Source organism: Egretta garzetta, unplaced genomic scaffold (genome assembly GCF_000687185.1).
Source record: "Egretta garzetta isolate BGI_Z169 unplaced genomic scaffold, ASM68718v1 scaffold425, whole genome shotgun sequence".
In the NCBI taxonomy this organism is placed as follows: Eukaryota; Metazoa; Chordata; class Aves; order Pelecaniformes; family Ardeidae; genus Egretta; species Egretta garzetta.
In genome coordinates, this window is record NW_009259796.1 from 179404 (window position 1) to 201042 (window position 21639).

Sequence of the window (21639 nt, forward strand, 5' to 3'; positions counted from 1 at the left end):
TTAAATATCTAACCTATCAGTGGTAGCTTAAAAATACATCTCATATATACCCTGTTCTTGTAGAAAAATCATAAACCATAACTGGCACAGGTGCAAAACTCTGCATCAAATTAACAGAAAAAAGATGACTGGTTTACATGAGGCTTTTAAATTGAAAAGCAAGATGGTAAAATGCCATGAAATGGCTTATTTAGATTATTGGGTCTGTTTGTTTGTTGATTCTCTCAGATGTTTTTAATATTTTCCTGTGTACTTGTTCAAGTTAGGTGAACACAGATCTAATTCCAAAATCCCGTTTTATTCCATTTTGCTTGTCTTCAACTTGTCTTGTTACGACAAAGCTTGCAATAACGTAGTGTACAAGGTTTTCTTTGTGGTTTAGCTAAGTGCAGGTAGTACCAAAAGCCCCACTGTACATGTTCCCAGCAAAGCGACTGCCCTTCTCCAGGGAGTTTCTCATCTCAGGAGAGGCTGCAAATGAGTAACAGAGCGGCTGGTGAGCACTGTCAGGAAAAGCTCATACATGAGACCTTAATGGGGAATTGCCTCAATCCACTGAGGAAGTGGGGACGTCACCTGAGGACATGGGGTATTTGTCTCCTACTGTGAACACAAGCTGAAGCTACTTGCCCATTTGGGCTTTAGCTGTGGCCTTTTTGGAAATACAGTTTGTGCACCTAAAGAATAGGTGACAAAGGGATGGCACATCTCTCTACATGCTGCCGGCTTTGGGCAGGAGGAAGCTCTGAAGCTGCTCAGCACCTTGCTGAGTCAAGATGTTGGTTTCTACTTCAAACGGGAAAGCCAGTCTCGCCAGTGTGGGATGCTGCCTGAAGCAGGAGGAGATTCAATTCTTCCATCAAGGGTAGGGATTAGTCCCTCCTCAGAAAACTGGGGTGCCAGATTGGAAGCATGCAGATGGGATCACTTAAGAGTGAACTGAGGGGTGCCCTGTCCCAGTGGGCTGCTGGGACCAAAAGGGAAATGTTCCTCGAGACAGGTGGGGACCGGGGCATGCCCCAGTGGGGGTCCTGACCCCTTCCCAGGTGACAGAGCAGGAGAGCTGGTTGACCACCATGTAAACAGAGCAGAGAAGTTTGGCTGGCTTTGTCAGAAGGAAGCTGCCCAGTCTGATGTATTTACACTTGAATGGGCTTACCCGCTGACTATTTTCTTTTCCTCTGCCTGAGACTGGAATGTCTGTCTTTCCTGCTCTTTGAGTTTGTGTATCCAACTTTTAAATTGGCTGATCAGTCTGTGGTGGTGGTTTCAGAGGGAGTTTTCTTTGAATTGGGACTATTGGATGTGGATCTCCGTTTCCTTGAAAATCCTTTTGCTGGGGGCACCTCTCGGTGAACACAAACTGAAATTAAAAGTGCTGGAAAAAACCATTTTATTCCATTCTAGTAAAACGTAGCTTATTTAAGTGGTAAAAGGAGCATTTGTGCTCCATTTGCAATCTGTGTTTTCAGTAGTTTCTCCATGATTCAAGTACGCATTTAATAGTTCTGGGTTTATAGCTGAATGAAGGAGGTATTAAGGTGTTTTAACTCTTTCAAAAGGTGATTAGTGCTTTAGCTTATAAACGTTTTAACAATCAATGCTTTAAAAAATAAAAAGCATCTCTAGAGCTATGATTCCATAAGGATCTTAAAGGTGATGGTTCTTTTTTTTCTTGGTGGTGTATTTACAAAAAGAGAAGCAAAAAATGAACAGAATTTATTAGCTTCATGTTTAGACAACTGTCCTAACGCTTCTTGTATTCATCACTCCAATAAGTTCACCCATTTTATCACCATTTCATTTAATATTAGAAACTGCTTTGTTTTTTCAGCTACTTGGATTGGGGCTTAATAATTTAATTTAACTGCTCTTAGAAATTAATTGCTAATATAAATACAGCTTTTTAAGGATTCGTTATCTCAGCTAATTTTATTTTCTTACATAATTTACTGTTAAACGGATTTGCAACTTTTTGTTGCTTATGAAAGCCCAATTAACAGTTCCTTCACAGTCTGGTTCAATACTGCAATGGTAAAAGACTGATCTTTGTTTTTATTATGAGGGGTTTTTTAACTATTACATTATCCTCTTCCCTCAGAAGCAGCACGCGAGAGTTTCTTTAGCTCAGGAAATTCAGCTGTTGTAGGGCTTTAAGATGTTTGTATGTTTGCACATTTGAATCTGTAAGGATACATATTTATAATATGCCATATAAATACACATACTCTTCCTATTGTAAATGCCATTTCTAACAGGAAATCCATTGTCCTTCACAACAGGTATGGTTTCCTTGGTATTCCCGACTTGATTCAACCCTCCGAGCTCACCTCGTTACCTGTATATTATGGCAGTGGACTCCAATGTGAGTTTCATTCAAGGTTTTGAATTAAGCCGTTTACACTAGATTTTACTACCTGTAGATGTGTGTACATGGGTGGATGAGGCTCAACAGATCTTTCATCTTTCAGTCTTACAGATCCATTCAAATGAAAAGAACAGTGCTGCACACTTTCAAATATATTCAAATATTAAATACTGTTTAAACCTTTAGCATGTTGTTCATCCTCATGCACGTCTCACTCTAGCTGTTCATTTTTGGTTTGCTTGTTAGCCGTGCTTCAGGCATACCTGGCATCTACTGATTTTTTTCCTCTGCTCTTGTCCTTCTTTAAGAGTTCCTGACAGGGGGGCTGATGCAAACTGCAATTCAGGTGTCACGGTTGTTAGCCAGAAACTGTATTCATTAGCAAAGAACTGGCATGTTCCCCGCTGACCCTGGCATTCAATGAATGGTGCTGATCTGAAGTCTTCTAGGCAACTTCCAGGTGACATCAGGGACTGTCCACCACCCTGATCACCAGATCCAGTGTGCTGGAAAGAACAATGAAAGAACTTGATAACTGTGCATAAGAAAAAAGGTAAATTATCTTAATCTGTCTTTTTCTGACTTTATTTGCTTTTAATTGTACTAGTTTAAGTTGGAGTAAGCTTCCTTTGCTGGAGAAAATCTTAATTTGCTCTGTAATGAGGTAATCTCAAAAGTCTAGAGCCAGCTCACTTTTTTGGTATTTATCAGACCAAAGAAAAGAGTAATCTGGGTTGATTCTAATTGATGGTGTTATCTAAACTGCTGCAAACCTAACTAGAGGATGGCATTAAAAAGCCCCAGACCTCTAATTCTGGAAAGTGTCTTTGTATGTGAAAATCCCATTGTTTACTAAAGATAAGCAAGCAATATCTTTGTAATTTTAAGAAATGCATAGCTTAAGGCTATGGCTTCAGTATATATAGCTACAGCCAGGTTCTGCAATTTGGAACTAACACTCATCTTGTTCCTTTTTGTGAGTTTCCCTTTTTAATGTTCGCTAGACATTGGATAGCTTACTTTGCAGAGCTAAAAATCTTTAAACCTTTAGAACGCAAAAGCTGTATGAAAGAAAGAAACTTACACCTGTGCTCACGTGCCCAGACCCTTACCATCAAAAAAGAGTATCCAATCCAGAGACTCCTCCAGTTCACTGGGCAGGGAGGAATTGACTGATCCTGGCTGTGAACTGCTACCGCTTGGGCAGGGGCCTCACATACAGCACATCTGCTTATGTATGGTTGTATTTCTTCTTCAGAGAGTGGCATCATTGGCAAAGGAGCAGCACTTGACAGCCAGTAAGACTTGTCATTTCGACTGGCATAGTAACAAACTTGGTTGATATTACAGTAAGCAAAGGGCATAGTATTGAACACAGGAAGACAAGATCCTGCCAGACCTGAAAATAATAACAAATGACAAAAATTACTCCACTTCTTTCTAAGTTGAAGACAGTATTCTGGCCAATGTTGCTGCAAAACTATGTATCTTAACAGGAGTCACATAATTCACAGATCTTAAACCTCCCAGGCTCTTCACCAAAATGGCCCGTTATATTGAAAACAGAAACTGTTCTTCCACCATTATCTTCCTTTGACCAGTAATATTTAATTGTGTCACAATCCAGTATTTAAACATTATGTAGTTTGTCACAGTGGGAAACAGTTAGGATAACAACTTCTTGGTTGTGCCAATGCTGAAAAATTAGGCAAGAGGTGGCGGCTGGTTTGAAAGGAGATTAGCTATTGACAAACTCATTAGGAGCAGTGAGAAACCAAATGCCAATGCTGATAAATAGAAAATTTTTGTAAAGTATGACAAGCCATTGCTAGCAGTACATTAAGCTGAAATCTCAGCAGCTGTTCTACTGCCTTCCAGAAAGGTTTCACAGACTGTGAGTGAAATAAAAGGATTGAGGGATTTTGCAGAGCCAATCCTGCAAAACTCTCATCAGGCAGACATCACTGGGAATTAAGAAGTGACTAGTGCATACTTCAGCATGCTTCAGAGGTGAAGTTCTCCTTCCAGAACTGAATTTAGAACAGTTTCATGATGACCTGTTTAGTTAATGATAATAATCACTGCATGTATGTTCTGCCTTGAACTCTGTGTGTGATGTATTATTTCTGTAATACCCTAATGCCTTCTTTAAAGTCACATGACATTTCTATGCAGAAGCCAGTTTTGTTTATCACTGATGATATTCCATTCCAATACTAGTAAAGCAGCTGGAGTAGCCTGAGAGAAGAAAATGCCTGCAAAAAGAACACGCTGGTCACAGGAAACAAGGACTTTAGTTTCTTTGAATCTTCTTTTCACTGCTGTTATCAGGCATTCTGTTACCAGGCTCTCCTGGGGAATGCCAAACACACAACAGTGAAAACATTTTAAAACAACACTGCTTTACTAAAAATACCTTTTTATTGCTCTTTTGAACACTTTTTTTTTTGTCCAGTTTATTAGGTCCTTGATCTTTCCTCCTAGGAGACTTCTCTGCTGCTTGTATAACAAGTCAACAATAATTTAGGAAACTTCTGTGTAAATTGCCACCAATCAGTTTCTCAGGCTGCAAGTCAGGTGGCTTATTTAGACAGCTAATTTTAGTCAGAATTGTAGAAGAAATGACCCAAGACACCAAAAGGAGCTGTCTTTGGGAGAAATTTGGCTCTGTCTTTTCCAAATAAATATGAGCTTCTGACTCTTAAAAGCACACAATTCTGCTGTACACATGATGCATGATTGTATTTGTAAAGCTTTTTTTGTATTATCCAACTGTAACCACCTAACTTAACCAGCTCTTTTCCCCAAGCTGTCTCTACAGTAAAAAGTAGCAGATCCTCCAGGGAGTTATCTCACAGCGGCCAAATGAGATTCCTGACCTAGGGAAATCTCTCCGGTGAGTTCAAAGACAGCCCAAAATTACTATCCAGGATGACGAGTGAAATAAACCACTCATCTCTCCAACTTCTATTCAAAATTACTTAGTGGTAGAAATACTTTTGCCACTAAATGCATAGCAGCAGAAAGCTATTTTAAGTGGGTCACATAATAGGGCAGTATAACCAAGTTCATTATTATCAGTGTAAATTAGCTTTGAGTCTGTAGAAAGTAAGTAATTGATGATTCTATAGTGTGCTCCCTTTGACTTGTCTTTCATTGTGTAGATCACGCCACATTAGACCTTAACTGGAGAGCAATTATGTACTACAATACATACCAAGATCTTGATTATGAGCTTTCTCTTGTCCTTCCAGGTACAGCAGACTATAGCCAGTCCATAATTTTGGCATCCCCTGTGGACAGAGTGGTTCTCTGTCCGACTGACTGTGAAGGACGAGCAAGAATCCGCTTGCAGATCTAATATGTGGGCCTGGTGGTCCTGGGATACCAGTCTGGCCAGGTGGACCTTATAGATAGGAGAAAAGGTAAAAGAAATGTACTTGTATGAACACATAGCTAGTGTGAACTTTTTTCTTTTACTATATTTAAGTGTTCAGTAAGAGGTTCCTGACTGAATATAATACAACTTTCCAGGTAGTCATGGGCAATAGACACCAGTAGACTCATGTTATCCTTCTTATGGGAAAGAAATTAACTAGATTGCCACGGAATGCTTGACAGTTGGCTTTTCTATTGTGCCTCTGCCCAGTGCTGTATGGACTAAGAAATGAATGGAGGTGAGCAATGATTTCCCAGACTTACTCACTAAGAAGACTTCTCTGAACTGAATTTGAATCCCTGCAGTAACAGTCAATGCCCTTTCCTCACCTATGTATTAAATCATTAATTTATTAAGCAGCAGTCACAGTTAAAATACAATTTTAATTACTCACAGACAGTTGCACCATTAGCCCTGACTCAGAAATGCATACCTATTGATGTTTTAGCATGTGTGGTTAATTGCTTTTCTGAGTAATAATGGATGCTGAGATAAATTTTCTTCCGATAGTGGTTTTTTGGTGGTTTTTTTTTTTTTTAAATGTGTTATGAAATCATTTACAAATTTCAGTATCAGTGCTTGAACTGACAGGGGGGAAAAAGTGTCACAGTATCTCAGGTTAGAGGTGGATGTATCCATGTGTGAATTGGGGGAGTAGAGAGAAAACTTAGTCTGCGTATCATGTCACACATCTCTCCCCCAAAAGCCATGTTCCACTCTTACCTTGTGGCCCAGCGTATCCCTGTTCTCCTGTATTCCCTTGGTCACCTGGTGGTCCAGGTGCCCCAGGTAAGCCATCTTGACCTGGCAGGCCACATGACCCTTCTTCACCTTTTCTTCCTAGATAAATACAGAGTAGTGCTTTCCCTTCATATGGCTGCATTTAAAGGTTATACGTTGTCCAAACACATGCAGCATGCAAAGGGCCAGTCAGCAGAACAGACACCACCAAGAAATGACGCTTCAGGACAGAGACGTGCAGAACTGCTCTCTGCTGGGAATTCTCTTTACAACTAATTCACCTTGTGACCACAGTAGTAGCTCAGAGGCACGACTTTAATAACAGCAACTGCCAATAAGGTTTTATGTCCTCTCTACAGAACTTGTGTGATGTACAGTTGAAACCAAATCACTAACAAACATTATCATGACAAGCCTCTTGCAGAATTGCCATCGGTATCTGTACCATGTAATGAGTAAACTCATCCTATGGGAGGCCTTCATCTTTTAGGACCCAATTCAGCAACGTCTTTAAACACGTACTGAACTTCCTGTGAATACATGTATTGGAGTACTTACAGAACAGGGAGGGACTGCAGGATTGGACTGCATCCAGTGGGGAAGGGTAAAGACACTTTAGGCTCTGGATAACTTCATGTTTTCATATTTCTCATATGTACATGCATTTTTATACACTAGCAGATAATGAGGTGTGGCCACAACAGTAAAAGGTACATCTCATATGCAGGGCACAGATAGTGATGGTCCTGTTCACTGGCTACTTTAAACACAATCTGAATTGAACAAAGTTATGCTTGTCAGGTATTATTGCACGCAGCAGTCTTTGTCCTCTTCTGGTAAAAAACAGTTTTCAGAGGAGTATGTTTCTCTAGCACCACAGTTGTTTCTCATTAATGGTGTGTGTTTCATTCCTTGCAAATCTGCAGGCTGAGTAATTCAGGGTCATCTCACTGTATTCAAATTTTCCCCACATTACTTTTTACTAGATTCATTAAGAAAATGTAAGCCAGTCAAAACAATGTAACAGCTTTCCAATGTTGGTTACATAGTTATTTTGCCAATGCTCAAGTACACTGAAGTTTTAGTAATACACATTGCTTTTGCCGGTAAAACTTCCAGTTTGCCTTCCAAAAAAAATTGGAATTCTGGTATCTTAAGGAAAGGAAAATCATTACTAAGTGTTTCTTTCATAAAACCAGTGCAAGTGTGTATCATTGTATCATCTGTTTTTTCAGAAACTGTTTTAATGACGTATACGATGGAAACACAGCAATTCAACCCCAGAAACACCTTTTAGTTGGCAAATCAATTAAGATATGTAAAACAAGATAGTTCACTGAAAATTGCCTTGTGTTCACTTTCATTAGGGGAACGACTACTGCAGGGCATCTCCTGGGAGAAAATAATGAATTTTTTTCTCTGGAGATATTGGATGTCCAGTGCAGCCACCACAACAAACTTCAGTTTCCCAAGTAGGAAATACCTGAAACCACAGTAGGGATTCCACTGTCTAAACTGAAGATGCCACTTTAGACACAGCCTAAACTGAAAACACTACATAGACATGCTATGCTCTATTTCTGTGAAGATGGCCACTCTGTTTAAATTGTAAGTACCAGCATCACCCTTTGTTTTCTTTTTATCTATCAAAAGAATGTTTCAGTCTTTCATCACTTCTTTTTAAGATCTCTTTAGCCAGATTTCTTTTGTAGTAACTTTTTTATGTTTTAACAGGAAAAAAAAAGGTGCTATCATAGCCACCTCTCTGACTTCAGTGTCCTTTTAGGACTTTTGTTAGCAGAGCTTTGTGATTAATTATTGCTAAATTAAAAGCATGTATATTTTTAACATCCTCCAAATATAACGTGTTTAAACCATAGGAGTGGTTTGAGGCATTGCTTTTTTCAGTTGTTGGTAAAGAGGAAATGCACCATTTGAAGAACTCTCTCAACAGTGCCTGATGCTTTTGCCCTCCCTGGCCCAGGAAAAGGGGATGCAGTGCAGGTGGGCTCAAGCAGCCTGGCTCAGCTATATTGATCCATCATCCTCAGCATTAGCCAGCCCACTACATGTTTCTGGAGACTGTTACTAAGTGTTAAAGGGGAAGAGACAGGGTAAAGCATAGAGAACTAATGCTGATACTCTTACCCTTTTCAATTTGTTGTCTAAATGGCTAAAATAGACATCCAAACTTTCAAAACACAAGCTTACCTTGGGGTCCAGGGTGGCCTATCAGTCCTGGTAATCCTACAGAGCCGTCATCTCCTCTTTGCCCTGCTTCCCCTGGAGGCCCTGGGATTGCAGGGCATGAATCATCTGTTTTTCCTGGTTCACCAGGGTTACCTGGAATGTGTAATAGGAGAGTAAATTAGCCAGAAGATTGGTTAATAGCTCCCATGTGAAAAAATCAACGTAACTCTTAGCTGGTTTTGGTATTCAAGTTTATACTTTAAGTATTTTAAAATCTTGAATTGTTGAGTCTCACTGCTTTTAGTTTTGCTCTTAGTCTTTTAGCACAGCATTTAACAGCATAGCAAGTGTATGCTAGCTGATACATTTCAAGTATTTGGTGTGCAGTTTCTGTCTTATGTGCCCCGAACTGATTTGAGTTAAAGCCTAAAGTCTACCCAACTTTGGGGCAAACACTCAGCACGTGTGAAGATCTACAGTACTCTGCCTATCCCCTGGCTGCAAAACCATCGATAAGCAGGCCAAAGAAGCTAACCCACAATATCTATTTAAAATAATCATAATATTAAAAAAGAAAGAATGGCCACAATTTATGTATTGGAAGCTACCGGGAGTTATCGGCTATTTGCATTTTGGAACAAAATCAGAATTGGATCAATTTAGTCAGATTAAGAGTTCAGTGTTTGTAGTAATCCGGTGTTAGGATTCAAGCTTTTGCTAAATTTTTGGTTAGAAACATCTTGTGTGACAACCAAAAAACAAAATGATAATTTGTAACAAGTGTGGCTTACAAGTCTAATTGACATCATAGCATGAGACTTCTCAAGGTAGCATTATCATGATACTGGTCTGCTTGGAAGTGCTAGCTATTCATGTGAAAAATCTGTTAGAACTATGTTGTTGTAGCAGTATCTACTATTCCTGGCAGCCAAGCCAAGAATTCCTTCTAAGTAAGAGTGGAATGTATCTATACAGAAGGAAGCCCACATGAAAAGAACAATAATCAATAGTCATGAACTTACCTATGAAACCTGAAGGATTTGAAAAATGGAAAGCAGATTGTGGCCATTGTGGTGCAGATGGAAACAAGTTTCAGGCATGTAAATTAGAGTAAAGAATGGGATGAGAACTGAAGCACTTACATGAGGTGACATTAGAAAAAAATACATAGTTCAGAAATTTTTACACAATTCAAATAAGAAATCAATTAAATTGGTTTTTTTTCTGAGATTGTTTAAATTGTCTATATGCAGTAAATGTTAGTAAGATTATATATGAATAGAATGATCACAGTTACAGTTGAGTAACAATGAGCCACGGGGTCATAAGTACCTGTGGGACCTTGGGGACCAGGTTTTCCTTGAAAACCTTGGTCTCCTGGTTGTCCTATAGCACCAGGTGGACCCTGTGGGCCATGGATTCCCATAGGACCTGGAAAGAAAACAAACTGTGCAGTTACATTTTGTTGCATTCCAAGAAGGTGGACACATGAATAAGATGAAGTCTGGCTGCTTAAGTAACAAAAAAATGCTTTGGACAGCTCAACTTTGTTGTCTCCCAGAAAGAAATACACATTTTCCTCTTCTCTCCCAGGTTTTGAACTGAATTAAAATTTATGACTTTTCTTTTCATAGAGATTGGAAAGGATTGGTGTAGACAGGACTTCTCTACAGAGTGTGGAAGAAGCAGGGTATCTAGATCGCTCTTTTCAAACTGAAGAATCTGTTGAAAGCCCCAAGCTATTGATTTGGCGCAGATGTGAGACCCTGTGTTAGTTCAAACACATCTGCATCTTCCATAGTTTCTCAAGACCCCTGCAGAAAGGTCAAGGTTTGCTTTATCTGGCAGCCTCAAAAGTTTTACTGACTCATCCTCAGGTTGGTAGGAGTCTTCCAACAAATTGTTGGAAGCAGTACATGTGAATCTGGCTCTACTCTGACCTTCTAACCCAGCCCTATTTTATCTGTAGGCAGAGCTATGAAATGTCTAGCCTACTCCTTCTGTCTGGCTCCGTCTCCAATGGCAATCCCCTGCACACAGGCCTCAGCTGCATAGGGCTGGGCGTAAGTGCACAAGATAGTTAAAAGCGTCTTGCATCATACCCTTTGGGCCTCTTCTTCCTTGGTTCCCCGGAAGACCTCTGGCTCCTTGTTGCCCTCGCTGCCCAGGATTACCTGGTGACCCTTGAATACCTGTATCACCTGGATCTCCTCGTACAAAGATAGTCTCTCCAGGAGGACCAGGATTCCCAGGCTGACCTATGGTAGAAGAACTTTATTCTTAATACATGCACAAAGCATAAACATCTAAAAGTAGCCATGTTCCATTTGGGTTTTTTGCTTTTGTGTTTTGTTTTGTTTTTGTTTTTTTCCTGGGATGTAGGACAGCCCTTGCCTAGTTTTGGAAATATTAGTATTAGCCTTTGTCCAAGGCATTGTAAGGAAGACAATAATAGGAATAGCTTCCAAAACTATATAGATTCTGTGCAAGCAAAAGGTGGCAAGTTAATGTTACATGAGTTGAGACACTGTTTCTCATATTTATTATAGTGTTGCTTACACTTCCAATCTCCATCCCCTATTTCCCAATAGGAAGTAAGTCTTCGTACTGGGTAAGGATAATACTTGATGTAAGGGGTCAGAACAACTTGAAAGAGCTTCATTTGAGGGCCAGAATCTATAGGAATTGACCGGATCCCTCAGATCAGGGAGGGGAACAGGAGTGAGAGCTACATAAATGATTACAAAAGAGTTGCCAGCTTTAGTTTTTCCAGGGCTGGATTTAGATTGGAAGGCTTTTTGTGGGTTTACCAACAATGTCAGGCTTCTGGATGGTGTGTTTTATCCTTCTTGCTAGGAAGAGAGGCCAGTAATCTCACTGATGTTAGCTTCTGTGGAAATTGAGATATGTTGTAGCCACTGGACTTGTACAGAATTACCATACAGGCCAGAAAACTGAATCTGGAGATCTGTATTTTATCCTTGCTCTGGTGATCTAGCCAGTATTTGCTTCTCTGTGTATTCACTGAGGTATTGATTAGTTTCTTTGTTCCCTATGCACTTTTACACATTGTTCCACAGAGAGCAACTCAGTGACTCCTACTAGCCTCAGGGGCTTTTTACATGATTAAATTTGGTATTTTTGGTTTTAATACCTCTGATGCCATCTAAACCAGGTGGTCCTTGATCACCTGGAGGACCAGGAGAAGCACTATCAGGAGACCTTCCCATAGGTCCAGCAGGTCCAACAGGTCCTCTTCTACCTAAGGGATCACATTTTACAAAAAAAAAAAAAAACAAAAAAAAAAAACCACAAAAAAAACCAGAAAAAAAAAAAGCCTGAGTAAAAATAAAATCTGCTTAAACTAAAGAATGCATCATCGCACATTGGCATATTGTAACAAATAGCTGCTGCCTTCTGAATTCTAACAATGGGAGAAATGGTAAAAATGTACAATGAGTGGGGATTGTGAAATCATTCTGTCTGGGACAGGATAAGTATTCACAGACTGTTCCTAGCAAAAGTGAGTTCAGCCATCTCCTAAAAACCTCAGTGAACAAGATGAATTTACTAGCCTTAAATGTGGGGTTTTTTTCTAATTTATACTCTGGATTTTTGCAAAAATTTTTCATGGGAAAAACAGAACTTTTCCTTATAGTTAAGTAGAATTTCCTGTATGTCAGTTTGTGCCCATCGCCTCTTGTCATATCACTGGATACCACTATGAAGAATCTGTCTCCATGTCCTTCCCATCAGGTACTTATATTGATAAAATCCCCCCAATCCTTTTCTTCTGAAAGCTAAGCAATTCCCACTACCTCAGCCTCTTCTTATATGACAGATGTTCCAATCACTTAACCTTCTCAGTGGCCCTTCCTCAAACACTTACTTTTCCCTACTTCTATGCAATTCCTGTATCACCAGGGCTCTTAAATAATCATAGCAATCTTGTGATACAGTTCAATCTTGCATTTACATCAGAGTAGTTGATAGATTTACTATATTTCTGTGACTACAAGATCTCCTGCACTGTTTTTCTTTAGGAATTTCTTCCCAAGAGTCAACTCCACCTAGCAGTTCCCCGAGTCTGTCCAAGTCTGTCATTTTCTATTCTCATTCTTTCCTCTCCTGTAACATAATAAACAAGAAATACTGGGGTCTCTGTATCTACTCAGGAAACATCAGCACATTATTGCAACAGAAATGTTTTTAGGGAGGGAATCTTCTGCGTATGCATTAATGTTCATGCTAACCAGGGGAAGAGCCTGTAATGAGCTTCATTTCAACTCTGCAGGGCATCACTGAGGAGAAAAACCTTTCTTACCTGGGAATCCTGGGAATCCCCTTTCTCCAGGGGGCCCTGGAATAGAAATACCAGGCCATCCAGGTTCACCTCTGTCTCCTTTTGGTCCAAGTTCTCCTGAGTATCCTGGGGGCCCTTTTTCACTGTACAAATACAGATGTGCAGGATAGAAATACCAGCTGCAGATGTTCCTCCTTGCAAGGGTTGCCTGGTCGTTTTTCTGGTTCTCTCTTGGAAGCTGGATAGAGTTTTGTTGAATCTGGCCCTAATTCATCTCTTTCAAAGAAAGTAATCTCTTTGCTTTAATGCTTTTGTTCAGGGTTTATTGTACATGGTGTCATTATTGTCTGTAACTTGAAATGTAAACTGATTGCATGGTCCTAAATTTAATTTTCTATCAGCATAAATTTGTAAGATCTAGAGAGATGATGAGCACTGTTTTTTAAGTACTGCTTCAAAATTGCCTTTTGGAAGTTGCAAATAGATGAGCGTGAGTGAAGTCCAGGTTCCTCTTAAGTTTATGGCACAACTCCCACAGACTTTAATGGGGCTGGGATTTCATAAATCTCCTTTTAATTTGTTAGTTTTATCTTTTACATATTAAAAAACCTGAAGACTTGGCCCTACTTTGAATCATCTGCACTGAACATTTTCATTTTATAAACAGCCTTGAAAGGTTCCAACAAAACTATAGGAATAATGGAAGTTTTAAAGTTTTCCCCACAAATATCTGCAGGTGTGTCATCAGGCATACTTTAGATTCTGTTTGAAAGTTGAGACTGAGCCTTAGTGATATCTTCTGGGCAATGCAAATACAAAAATAATGTGCATCATTCCTTGCACGTTCAGTTGTTTGAGAAGACTTTCTGTCCCACATAGCTATTTCCCTTTACCTGGAGCTCCTGCAGAACCTTTTTGACCTTTTAGTCCATCCAAGCCATCCAGTCCGGGAAGTCCAGGAAGACCTGAGAGGTATTACAGGCATGACTGGGTGCCACAATAATCCTTCACAGTCACAATGAAAAATTATGCCATTTTTTTTCTGACAACACATTCTAGATCAAAACAGTGTATTTGCTGAATTTGATTCTTATTGGCAACTGAAGACAAGATCACATTGAGCCTGAGTGCGGTCTTTTTGGAAAGTAAAACATGAAAAACCTGAAAATAGCAATCACACAATTTCACATCAAAGTAATCGGAAAACATACCTTTTAATCCTTTAGGTATTTCTATGCACCCAGCAGCAGGAAGCTCAGTATGGGCTAATTTATGCTACGGTGAACCTCATGCCTGTGGCTAGACTACTACTGCTGCATGTGATTAACTAGTCCAAAGTTAGTTGTGCTATTGCAACGTGACCAGGTGACTGGGATGCAGATATTACCTAAAATAACTGTAAAGCTGGAACTTCTTTACAGCTTCTGTTCCAAATTTAAGTGCAATTTAATCTAGCTGCACTAGAAAGAAGCTAAATTTTCACCTGGATTCTTTTCCCTGGTCCTGCAGATCACACACTAAACTCTGCTTTTTTGCATCACACTATTACAAAAATTCTTTAAACTGAACAGCACAAAGTCTTTGAGGACAACAAATCTGTAATTGAGACCTATGCTCACGTGTAATAGCATAGAGCAGCTTTGTCACTAGTGATGTTCACTAGATGATCCGATCACAGGCTGAGTGTTCATGGTAGTCAGACAGAACTTTTACTTTATAATCTGTGCTCTTTTGAAAATTGCTAAAACACAGTAAGTAAAAACATAGATGGCATTTTTTAATCTTTTTTTAAAATTGAACTAATCTGAAATTGTGTTTGCAGTGGAGGGTAAAAATATCTCCATGTCATTAGCACTTTTTAGTTTCCTAAATTGTATAGATGAAGTAACAAATGTGAAGACGTACATTTACTAAATGCAGATGGCAGTCTATCACCTGGTCATAGGAACAGATCTGGCAAAACTGATGGATGTAACAGATTTCAAAGAGGTTTCATACAGAGCACTAGACTCTGTCTTGTTCCAGAGAGGCACAGAGTAGACACTAATCATCAAGAATCTGAATGATACTGTCAATGCCTATTCCTATCTCTTTTCCACCTTTGCTGCTTATCTCTGCCTAATTTCCTTCCACACCAGTTGCTTCCCCTGCCACGTAGTCCAGTTGCAGTGGTTTTTTTTTTTCCACAAGTCTGAATTATCGTTCTGTCTCCTTTTCCCTGTCTAGCTTCCTGGCATAGAAGATGTAGGTTCTCTGTTTCAGTTCCTGTGCTTGATCCCAGCATGTCCTGCAGCACGCAAATCTGCTGTATATCCAGAGCATGAATCATGGGAGAATTTATTGCTCTACTTAGCACGTATGAATGTATATATTTTTTTTAAAGTTTATAAGCTGCTCAAATTTGGCAGGTACAAATTGCTATAGGAACAGCAACACAAATGCCCTTCATCAACTGCTTCACCTGTCAAATTTAAAGGTCCCTAGTTCAAAGGTGGGTCATCTGAGAAAGGAAAAATAAAAGGGCACTAGAGTTTTCTAACAGACATATGAAAAATAATAATCCCATAGCTTTGTTTTCAGTAACTGAGTTATTTTAGTTAAAATTTAACAAAGTAATGAAAAGAAAAAAAAAATAATACAGCCTGTAGCAAACACCAGTCTGGAAAAAATTTTAAATCCAGAAGATTGTTTGAAAACCTGCAAGACATCGATAATATATGCTCTATGTAATCCCCTTTATCATATGTGATACTAGTAATCCCACCTGTAATATCCTCTATGCCCTTCATTAACTGCTCTTTAACTTTTCATGACATTCTAAGTTTTCAGTCCTGCTTTCTGTAGCCTGCTTGTGCTTTGGGCATGTTCCCATTTTACAATTTATGTAACAGTTGTATGCCAATTTGGGGAATTTTAACAGTGGCATTTTAAAATTATTATGAACTCCTAACTACTTTTGGCACCCAGGTCACCATTTAAAATCTTATTGATCTGTAGCTCATTCAGTCAAGACTGATGGGTTGGTTTACTTGCTTTCCAGGGAATTTCTGACACATTTGCTAACAATTCATTATAATATCAGCACTTGTAATTCTAGATTTTTGGACTGCTATAGTCCCATATTTCTAGGGAGAGCTGAATTGGCTGACCTATATGTGAACCACTGTTTCTGTATTTTACAGCCCAATTCAGCATCTACTCACACAAGTAATTCTGCTGATGTTCTTTAATATTACTTGCTTCATCAAGATTACTCACACAAGTAAGGCTTGCCAGACATAAGCCCTTAACTATCTCTGTAATCGAGTAAAACTATCTCTGTAATAGAGTAAAACTACCTCTGTAATAAAGAAAATGTGATTATGCTTTGGTAGATACTGTTTGACTAATTTTTTTTTTTAATCTAAAAGTTCTTCAGGCACAAGTCATTTAATGTAAATGAGAAGCAATTAGACTAACAAGGCCATGTACTTAGCTATGAACAGCCAATTAACCATTTCACTTCTAATGCTAGCAACAATATTTATTGAAAATAACATTAAGATCTATATTCTCCACTTGAATTGGAACAGAAATTCCATTCTGCTTTCATTACTGGGTATAATTTCAAAGGTTTTAGCCTTCTTTTCAACTATATATAGCAATATATATAATCCTAAGGCTTAGCAGGCAACTTGCTCTCTAATGAACAGCCATTTGGAACTCAACTTTTCCCTCTGCAGCAGGTGTGTTAATTTGTTACGTTTCCTCTGCAGGACTTGGGATAACTTCTGCACAATGCAGAAAAGCACTTATGACAAGAAGAAAAGAGTCCATCTGCTACAAAGAAGTTTTCAGCAGAAGAATGCTTTTTTTTATGGACCCCTCTCAATTTAGACATCCCTGTCACTGCAGATCTCTGCTTTTGTTACAGCAAATATTGCTTGCAACAATGAAATGTGTTCTTGTGGATTATGTACCAGCAAGGAATCTGTCATGACAGGTTACATCAGCACCACTTATTTACTGCAAGCAATCATAAATGGTTCTCATTTTTCATTTAAATTTTCAGTGGTTTACAAGAAACCTTCTCAATTTTTCCTTAGATTCACTTTTTCAAATTCAGCCTATTGTCCTCTCTAACCATTTATCATAGCCCTTTACTGTGATTTTTGTATATAGGTCACTAACTGGTTATGAAGGAATTGGTTATGAAGCACACTATTACAGAGAGAGGATACAAAGTACATAGTTGATTACCTTTATGAAATATTAATGTAACGTACAATTTTAGTACATCATTCTAAGTACAGTAGAAGTTAATAATGTTCTCTGACAAAAACAACTGTATAGGTCAACTTCAATCTAAACCTAACAATCATTGTGAGAATTGCGAATTAGGATTTGGAGGAAACATTTCTACATTAAATCCACCAAAAAGCAGTTTTTGGAGAAAACGAAACAACAACAAAACTAACAACAAAAACCAACCCAAGTAATCTTATCACAATTTGTTAAAAACAAATTTGTAAGACAAAACTGTCCATGGAAGTCTGCTGGTTTTGAAGAGCAACAGTGGCACTCCATGGTGAAAAGATAGAATACAGCATAATTGAAGCGAAACATCTGAATTACTGCAAAATCCTTTTTCTTTCCTTAACTTCTGCTATCAGGTATATCAGCTGGGCCAGAATCTGTTTCTACCTTCTTCCTTACTCATTTTACATTGTAGCCCAATTTTCTGAGGTAGTATTTATGTTACTTTTCAAGAGTAATGGGAACTGGCTTAATTCTTCTCGTAGTTTTAAGAGAATACAGAATCAAAATCGTGCTCACAGTTAGACCTTTTCCAGTTTCACTACTAAAAGGGTATTTATGTCTGTTGCTGTTACATTACCAGTGGAATTGCACTGTATACTGTTTACCTTTTCTGCCTTGGGATCCAGCTAATCCTTGCAGTCCTGGAGGTCCCAAAATCCCATGTCTCCCTTTTTCTCCAGGTTCTCCTGGCAATCCCTGAGGACCTGTAGCTCCTGAGAATGGAAAAAAAATAATCTGTGAATATGCAAATCTATTAAACTATTGATTTTTTTTTTTCATGCTATGTAGCACACTGTGTTAATCAGAGGTAGCTGAAAGTGTATGGTAGTGTCTGAAGAATTGATGGATCTTGCCCTCTGAGACTGATCAGACTATTGCTGCTGTCTATAGGTACTGACATAGCTTTCAGTATGCACTTTCACATGATCTCTGATTTCGATAGTCTCTTCCACAGAGGTTCCACCTGAGCTGCATTTTCCCATTTCATATCTCTTTTGAGCTGTTATGTGTCACTATTTTTTAAACGTTGGCATTACCTGGGAATCCAGGTATCCCTGGGTATCCAGGGTCACCCTTGGATCCTGGTCTTCCAGGTTGCCCTTGGATACCTGGTGAACCCTCCTCTCCTGGGAATCCACAGAGTCCTTAAAGAAAAAAAATAATCTAGCATTTATTTGTTTAAAGTGCCCATTCTTCATCTCATGATAAATTTAAAAACATAAAAGTTTAGTAAGGGGTTTCTTGAGTAGAAAAAGAACTTTATTCAAATACTTCAATCCTCATATCTCTTTATTAGCAGTGAATTATACTGATTTCTCTGGTGATATCTGAAAGAGCAGAAATGGCTAGCAAGGTATAGCCAAGCCAGGTTTTATTCTGGTTAAGTACTGGTATATTCATCGGTGCTGTACTAGACAACAGTAGATTCTACCTCCTATGCTCATGCTAGCCATGTTGCACATTGTGATGCCTCTCTAATCCCCAGGTTCATAACTATAGAAAATACCACTCAATATGCACAGGAAGCAGAGTTCCCTCTCTGCTTACAAAACTTAAAGAAAATAAGTTCTTAAATCCAATTTTTACTTCAATCAGACAGAGGTACCTGTTAATCCTGGATCTCCGGGAGGCCCCTTTCGACCACGTGTACCAAGCAGAGGAGTTGGGTCACCTCTCTTGCCTGTTGAGGTACAATGACTTTCATTTTATACAAGTATCCTTTTCATCCACAAAACCAAAGCTGGACTATTTTGTAAGATCAGATAATTTACTCAGAGATATTAACAGCTATAAAAGGGAATGAGAGAACACAGAATGAAAAATGCTTTGGCACATGCAAGTTATCAGCCAGCTCAGCTTTTCTTTAAGTACTAATTCAGGCTGTGTTTAGTATGACTCCTGGCAGTATTCATGCAAATATCCCATAATGATAAAAACAAAAACAAAACCAAAAATTATGGGAACTTTCCCAATACTGAAAACGAAAGATAATGCATAAATTCCCTATAACTGTTAAACAAAGAGACCTCCTTACATAGGTTTGTGAGGATATGGAAAATCAAAACAGCGTGAGTCTATTTACTCAGTAAAGACCTTTTAGGGACTAGCTGGGGACTTTAAACCAGCACACCTTCTTCTTCCTGTCTGTGCTGAAATTTCTGTTTATCACAGAACCAGTAATTCCGAACAATTTTGCCTGACATTGTCTGTACAAATGTCTGACCTTTCCTATCTATTCATGCTGTCTCCAGCTTCATTGTCTGATTTTGCTGTGAAGAGTTAAGAGGAAATATCAACTTCAAGTGCTGCTAGAAATCCCCTGCCATAGGAATCCCCATCTTTACTGGCTATTTCCTGTTTTAGTTTTAAGGATAACTTTTCCAGTAAATTTGCTTTCAATACATTTATAGAAGTTTTCTTTATATTGAGCATTGTTCTTTACTTTTTTTGGTGGGAATATATTCCGTGGCTGAGAAAATTCTGGAAGAAATGGAAAGTGTAACTGAGAAAAGAATTTCTCCTGTGCCCTTAACACTTTTTTCCAGACAATGATTTAATTTTGTTGTTTATTAGTAATGAAATCCTGCTCCAAGGAAATTTGGAGTATTATGGATGAAACCATTTTGTATTTCTTTGAAACACTTTTAAAAATCTAAATATTATAGATACATTTTTCAGAGTAATCTCTACCTATGCAAAAAACAATAGGCAAAACTTCATCTTTTCAACTGAATAATTTTGCATGCATGGCTATGAACTCTGCCTGATTTGTTACACTACACTTTCAGAAGTTCCAAGAATTCAGAGATCATAGCCTAGAAAGCACTGGAAAATAAGTGATACAAAAGAAATTATAAATCATGTTGAAATATTAAAAAAATTCTGCATATCTTTATTCTGCATAATCTTTATAATACCATGCCATAATACCATAAATTATTGCATTTTCTCTTATTTGATTTGACAAATTTTACAGATCTGTAAGGGTGGATTTTTACATGTGTTGATGGAATTTTTAAACTCTATGAAATTTGACACAAATTTATCTTCTAAATTAGTAAGACCTGCTTTAAAAGGAACAAACTGTTAAAGAATATACTGAAATGCAGATTTTGCCTTCAGGTAAGTCAGACTTGTTTCTAATGACATTCATTTTTTAACTATTTTCACTTATGTCCTGTCTTCCCTTTTCTAGTGAGTACTCACCATCTATCAGCGTATACATCCTAACAATATTGCTCTTTGCAAAAGCACGTCTATATAAACTCATTACCTTTAGATCCTTTTGGGCCAGTCAGTCCTGGATTTCCAGGGGTTCCTGGTAAGCCAACATCACCCTGTTTTTTTTTACAAAAAAAATAAAAATGCTTGACATATGGTATGTGTAGCGGGAATGATCTATAAGAGTATTTGGTTCTCTTACACTGGTAAACAGACCAGCAATCAATATGAATAGCAAAGCTGTATCTTAAGGTCAACAGAAAAGCATGCTGTCTTTGTTACATATCTAACATTGACCAGTAACACTTCCAAGAAACTGTACATTAGACTTGCTAATCATTTTGAATTTGTGCTTTTATAGTTTATGCTAACTCTTGGCTTGAACAGCTTAAATTCCCCACAGATGGCTTGCGTAATTTGATTTAAAAGGTACCGGAAAAATGTACCAAATATTGTTGTATGTTACCCAAAACTTACTATAAACACTAACCAGAAATATGTTGTGATATAACAGTAAAAATGTAAAGATTTCTCTACTTTTCCTTTTGAATAATGACCTATAAACAGCAAAACACAGATTATCTCTTCAAAGAAATAGAATAAAAGACAAACCAAGCAAAGATATGTCCCTTTACCAAAAAAAATGAACTGTGCTTTATACTTCTTGTAATCTCACTGCCTGTCTACCTAGCATACAAGCCAGTGAAGAATTTTACCTTACAGCCATATGTGATATTTGTGCAGTTTTGTATATTTGTTCTTCATCAATATTACTTGCCTGGGTTCTGTTTGGTGCAAGTTGTCAGCATGGGCACAGAAGACTTGGTTTGTCTTGTCTATTGGCTGGCTGCTCCACATAGCAAGATAGGAAGAAGCAGCTATATAGTAATGTCATTATTTGTGCTGCTGCTATGTTGTGATCTCTGCAATAAGTGATTTGTCAATCTGTTCTTAAGAATAATGTTAGACTTGACTGTGCATCCATTTTTTGCCCCCCTAATTAGTGCAGTATAGCCTGGACTGCCACCAAGTGGCAATATAACAAAATCAAGAACATACAGCTAGGAGGGCAGGGAA

At 38.4% G+C, this 21639-nt stretch overlaps 1 protein-coding gene and 1 long non-coding RNA gene across 2 annotated transcripts in view; one reads left to right on the top strand and one right to left on the bottom strand.

Moving 5' to 3' along the window:
- Positions 1 to 2361: 2361 nt before the first annotated feature.
- The window catches only part of COL4A4 (collagen type IV alpha 4 chain), a 68409-nt gene continuing 49131 nt past the window's right edge, over positions 2362 to 21639 (bottom strand). Inside the window, exons 33-47 of the mRNA XM_035895269.1 lie at positions 20615 to 20678; positions 18947 to 19021; positions 18378 to 18485; positions 17946 to 18053; positions 13930 to 14006; positions 13063 to 13186; positions 11893 to 12000; positions 10841 to 10996; positions 10071 to 10169; positions 9761 to 9769; positions 8760 to 8891; positions 6531 to 6647; positions 5586 to 5774; positions 3481 to 3767; positions 2362 to 2874 (exon numbers count right to left, since the gene is read on the bottom strand). Coding sequence (XP_035751162.1) covers positions 2611 to 2874; positions 3481 to 3767; positions 5586 to 5774; positions 6531 to 6647; positions 8760 to 8891; positions 9761 to 9769; positions 10071 to 10169; positions 10841 to 10996; positions 11893 to 12000; positions 13063 to 13186; positions 13930 to 14006; positions 17946 to 18053; positions 18378 to 18485; positions 18947 to 19021; positions 20615 to 20678 — 1917 coding nt within the window. The 3' untranslated portion in view covers positions 2362 to 2610. The remainder of the gene's footprint in view (positions 2875 to 3480; positions 3768 to 5585; positions 5775 to 6530; positions 6648 to 8759; positions 8892 to 9760; positions 9770 to 10070; positions 10170 to 10840; positions 10997 to 11892; positions 12001 to 13062; positions 13187 to 13929; positions 14007 to 17945; positions 18054 to 18377; positions 18486 to 18946; positions 19022 to 20614; positions 20679 to 21639) is intronic.
- LOC118452374 lies at positions 2841 to 5703 on the top strand. The gene is made up of 3 exons (XR_004842146.1): positions 2841 to 2921; positions 5178 to 5264; positions 5623 to 5703. It is a non-coding gene; the product is annotated as an uncharacterized LOC118452374 (long non-coding RNA).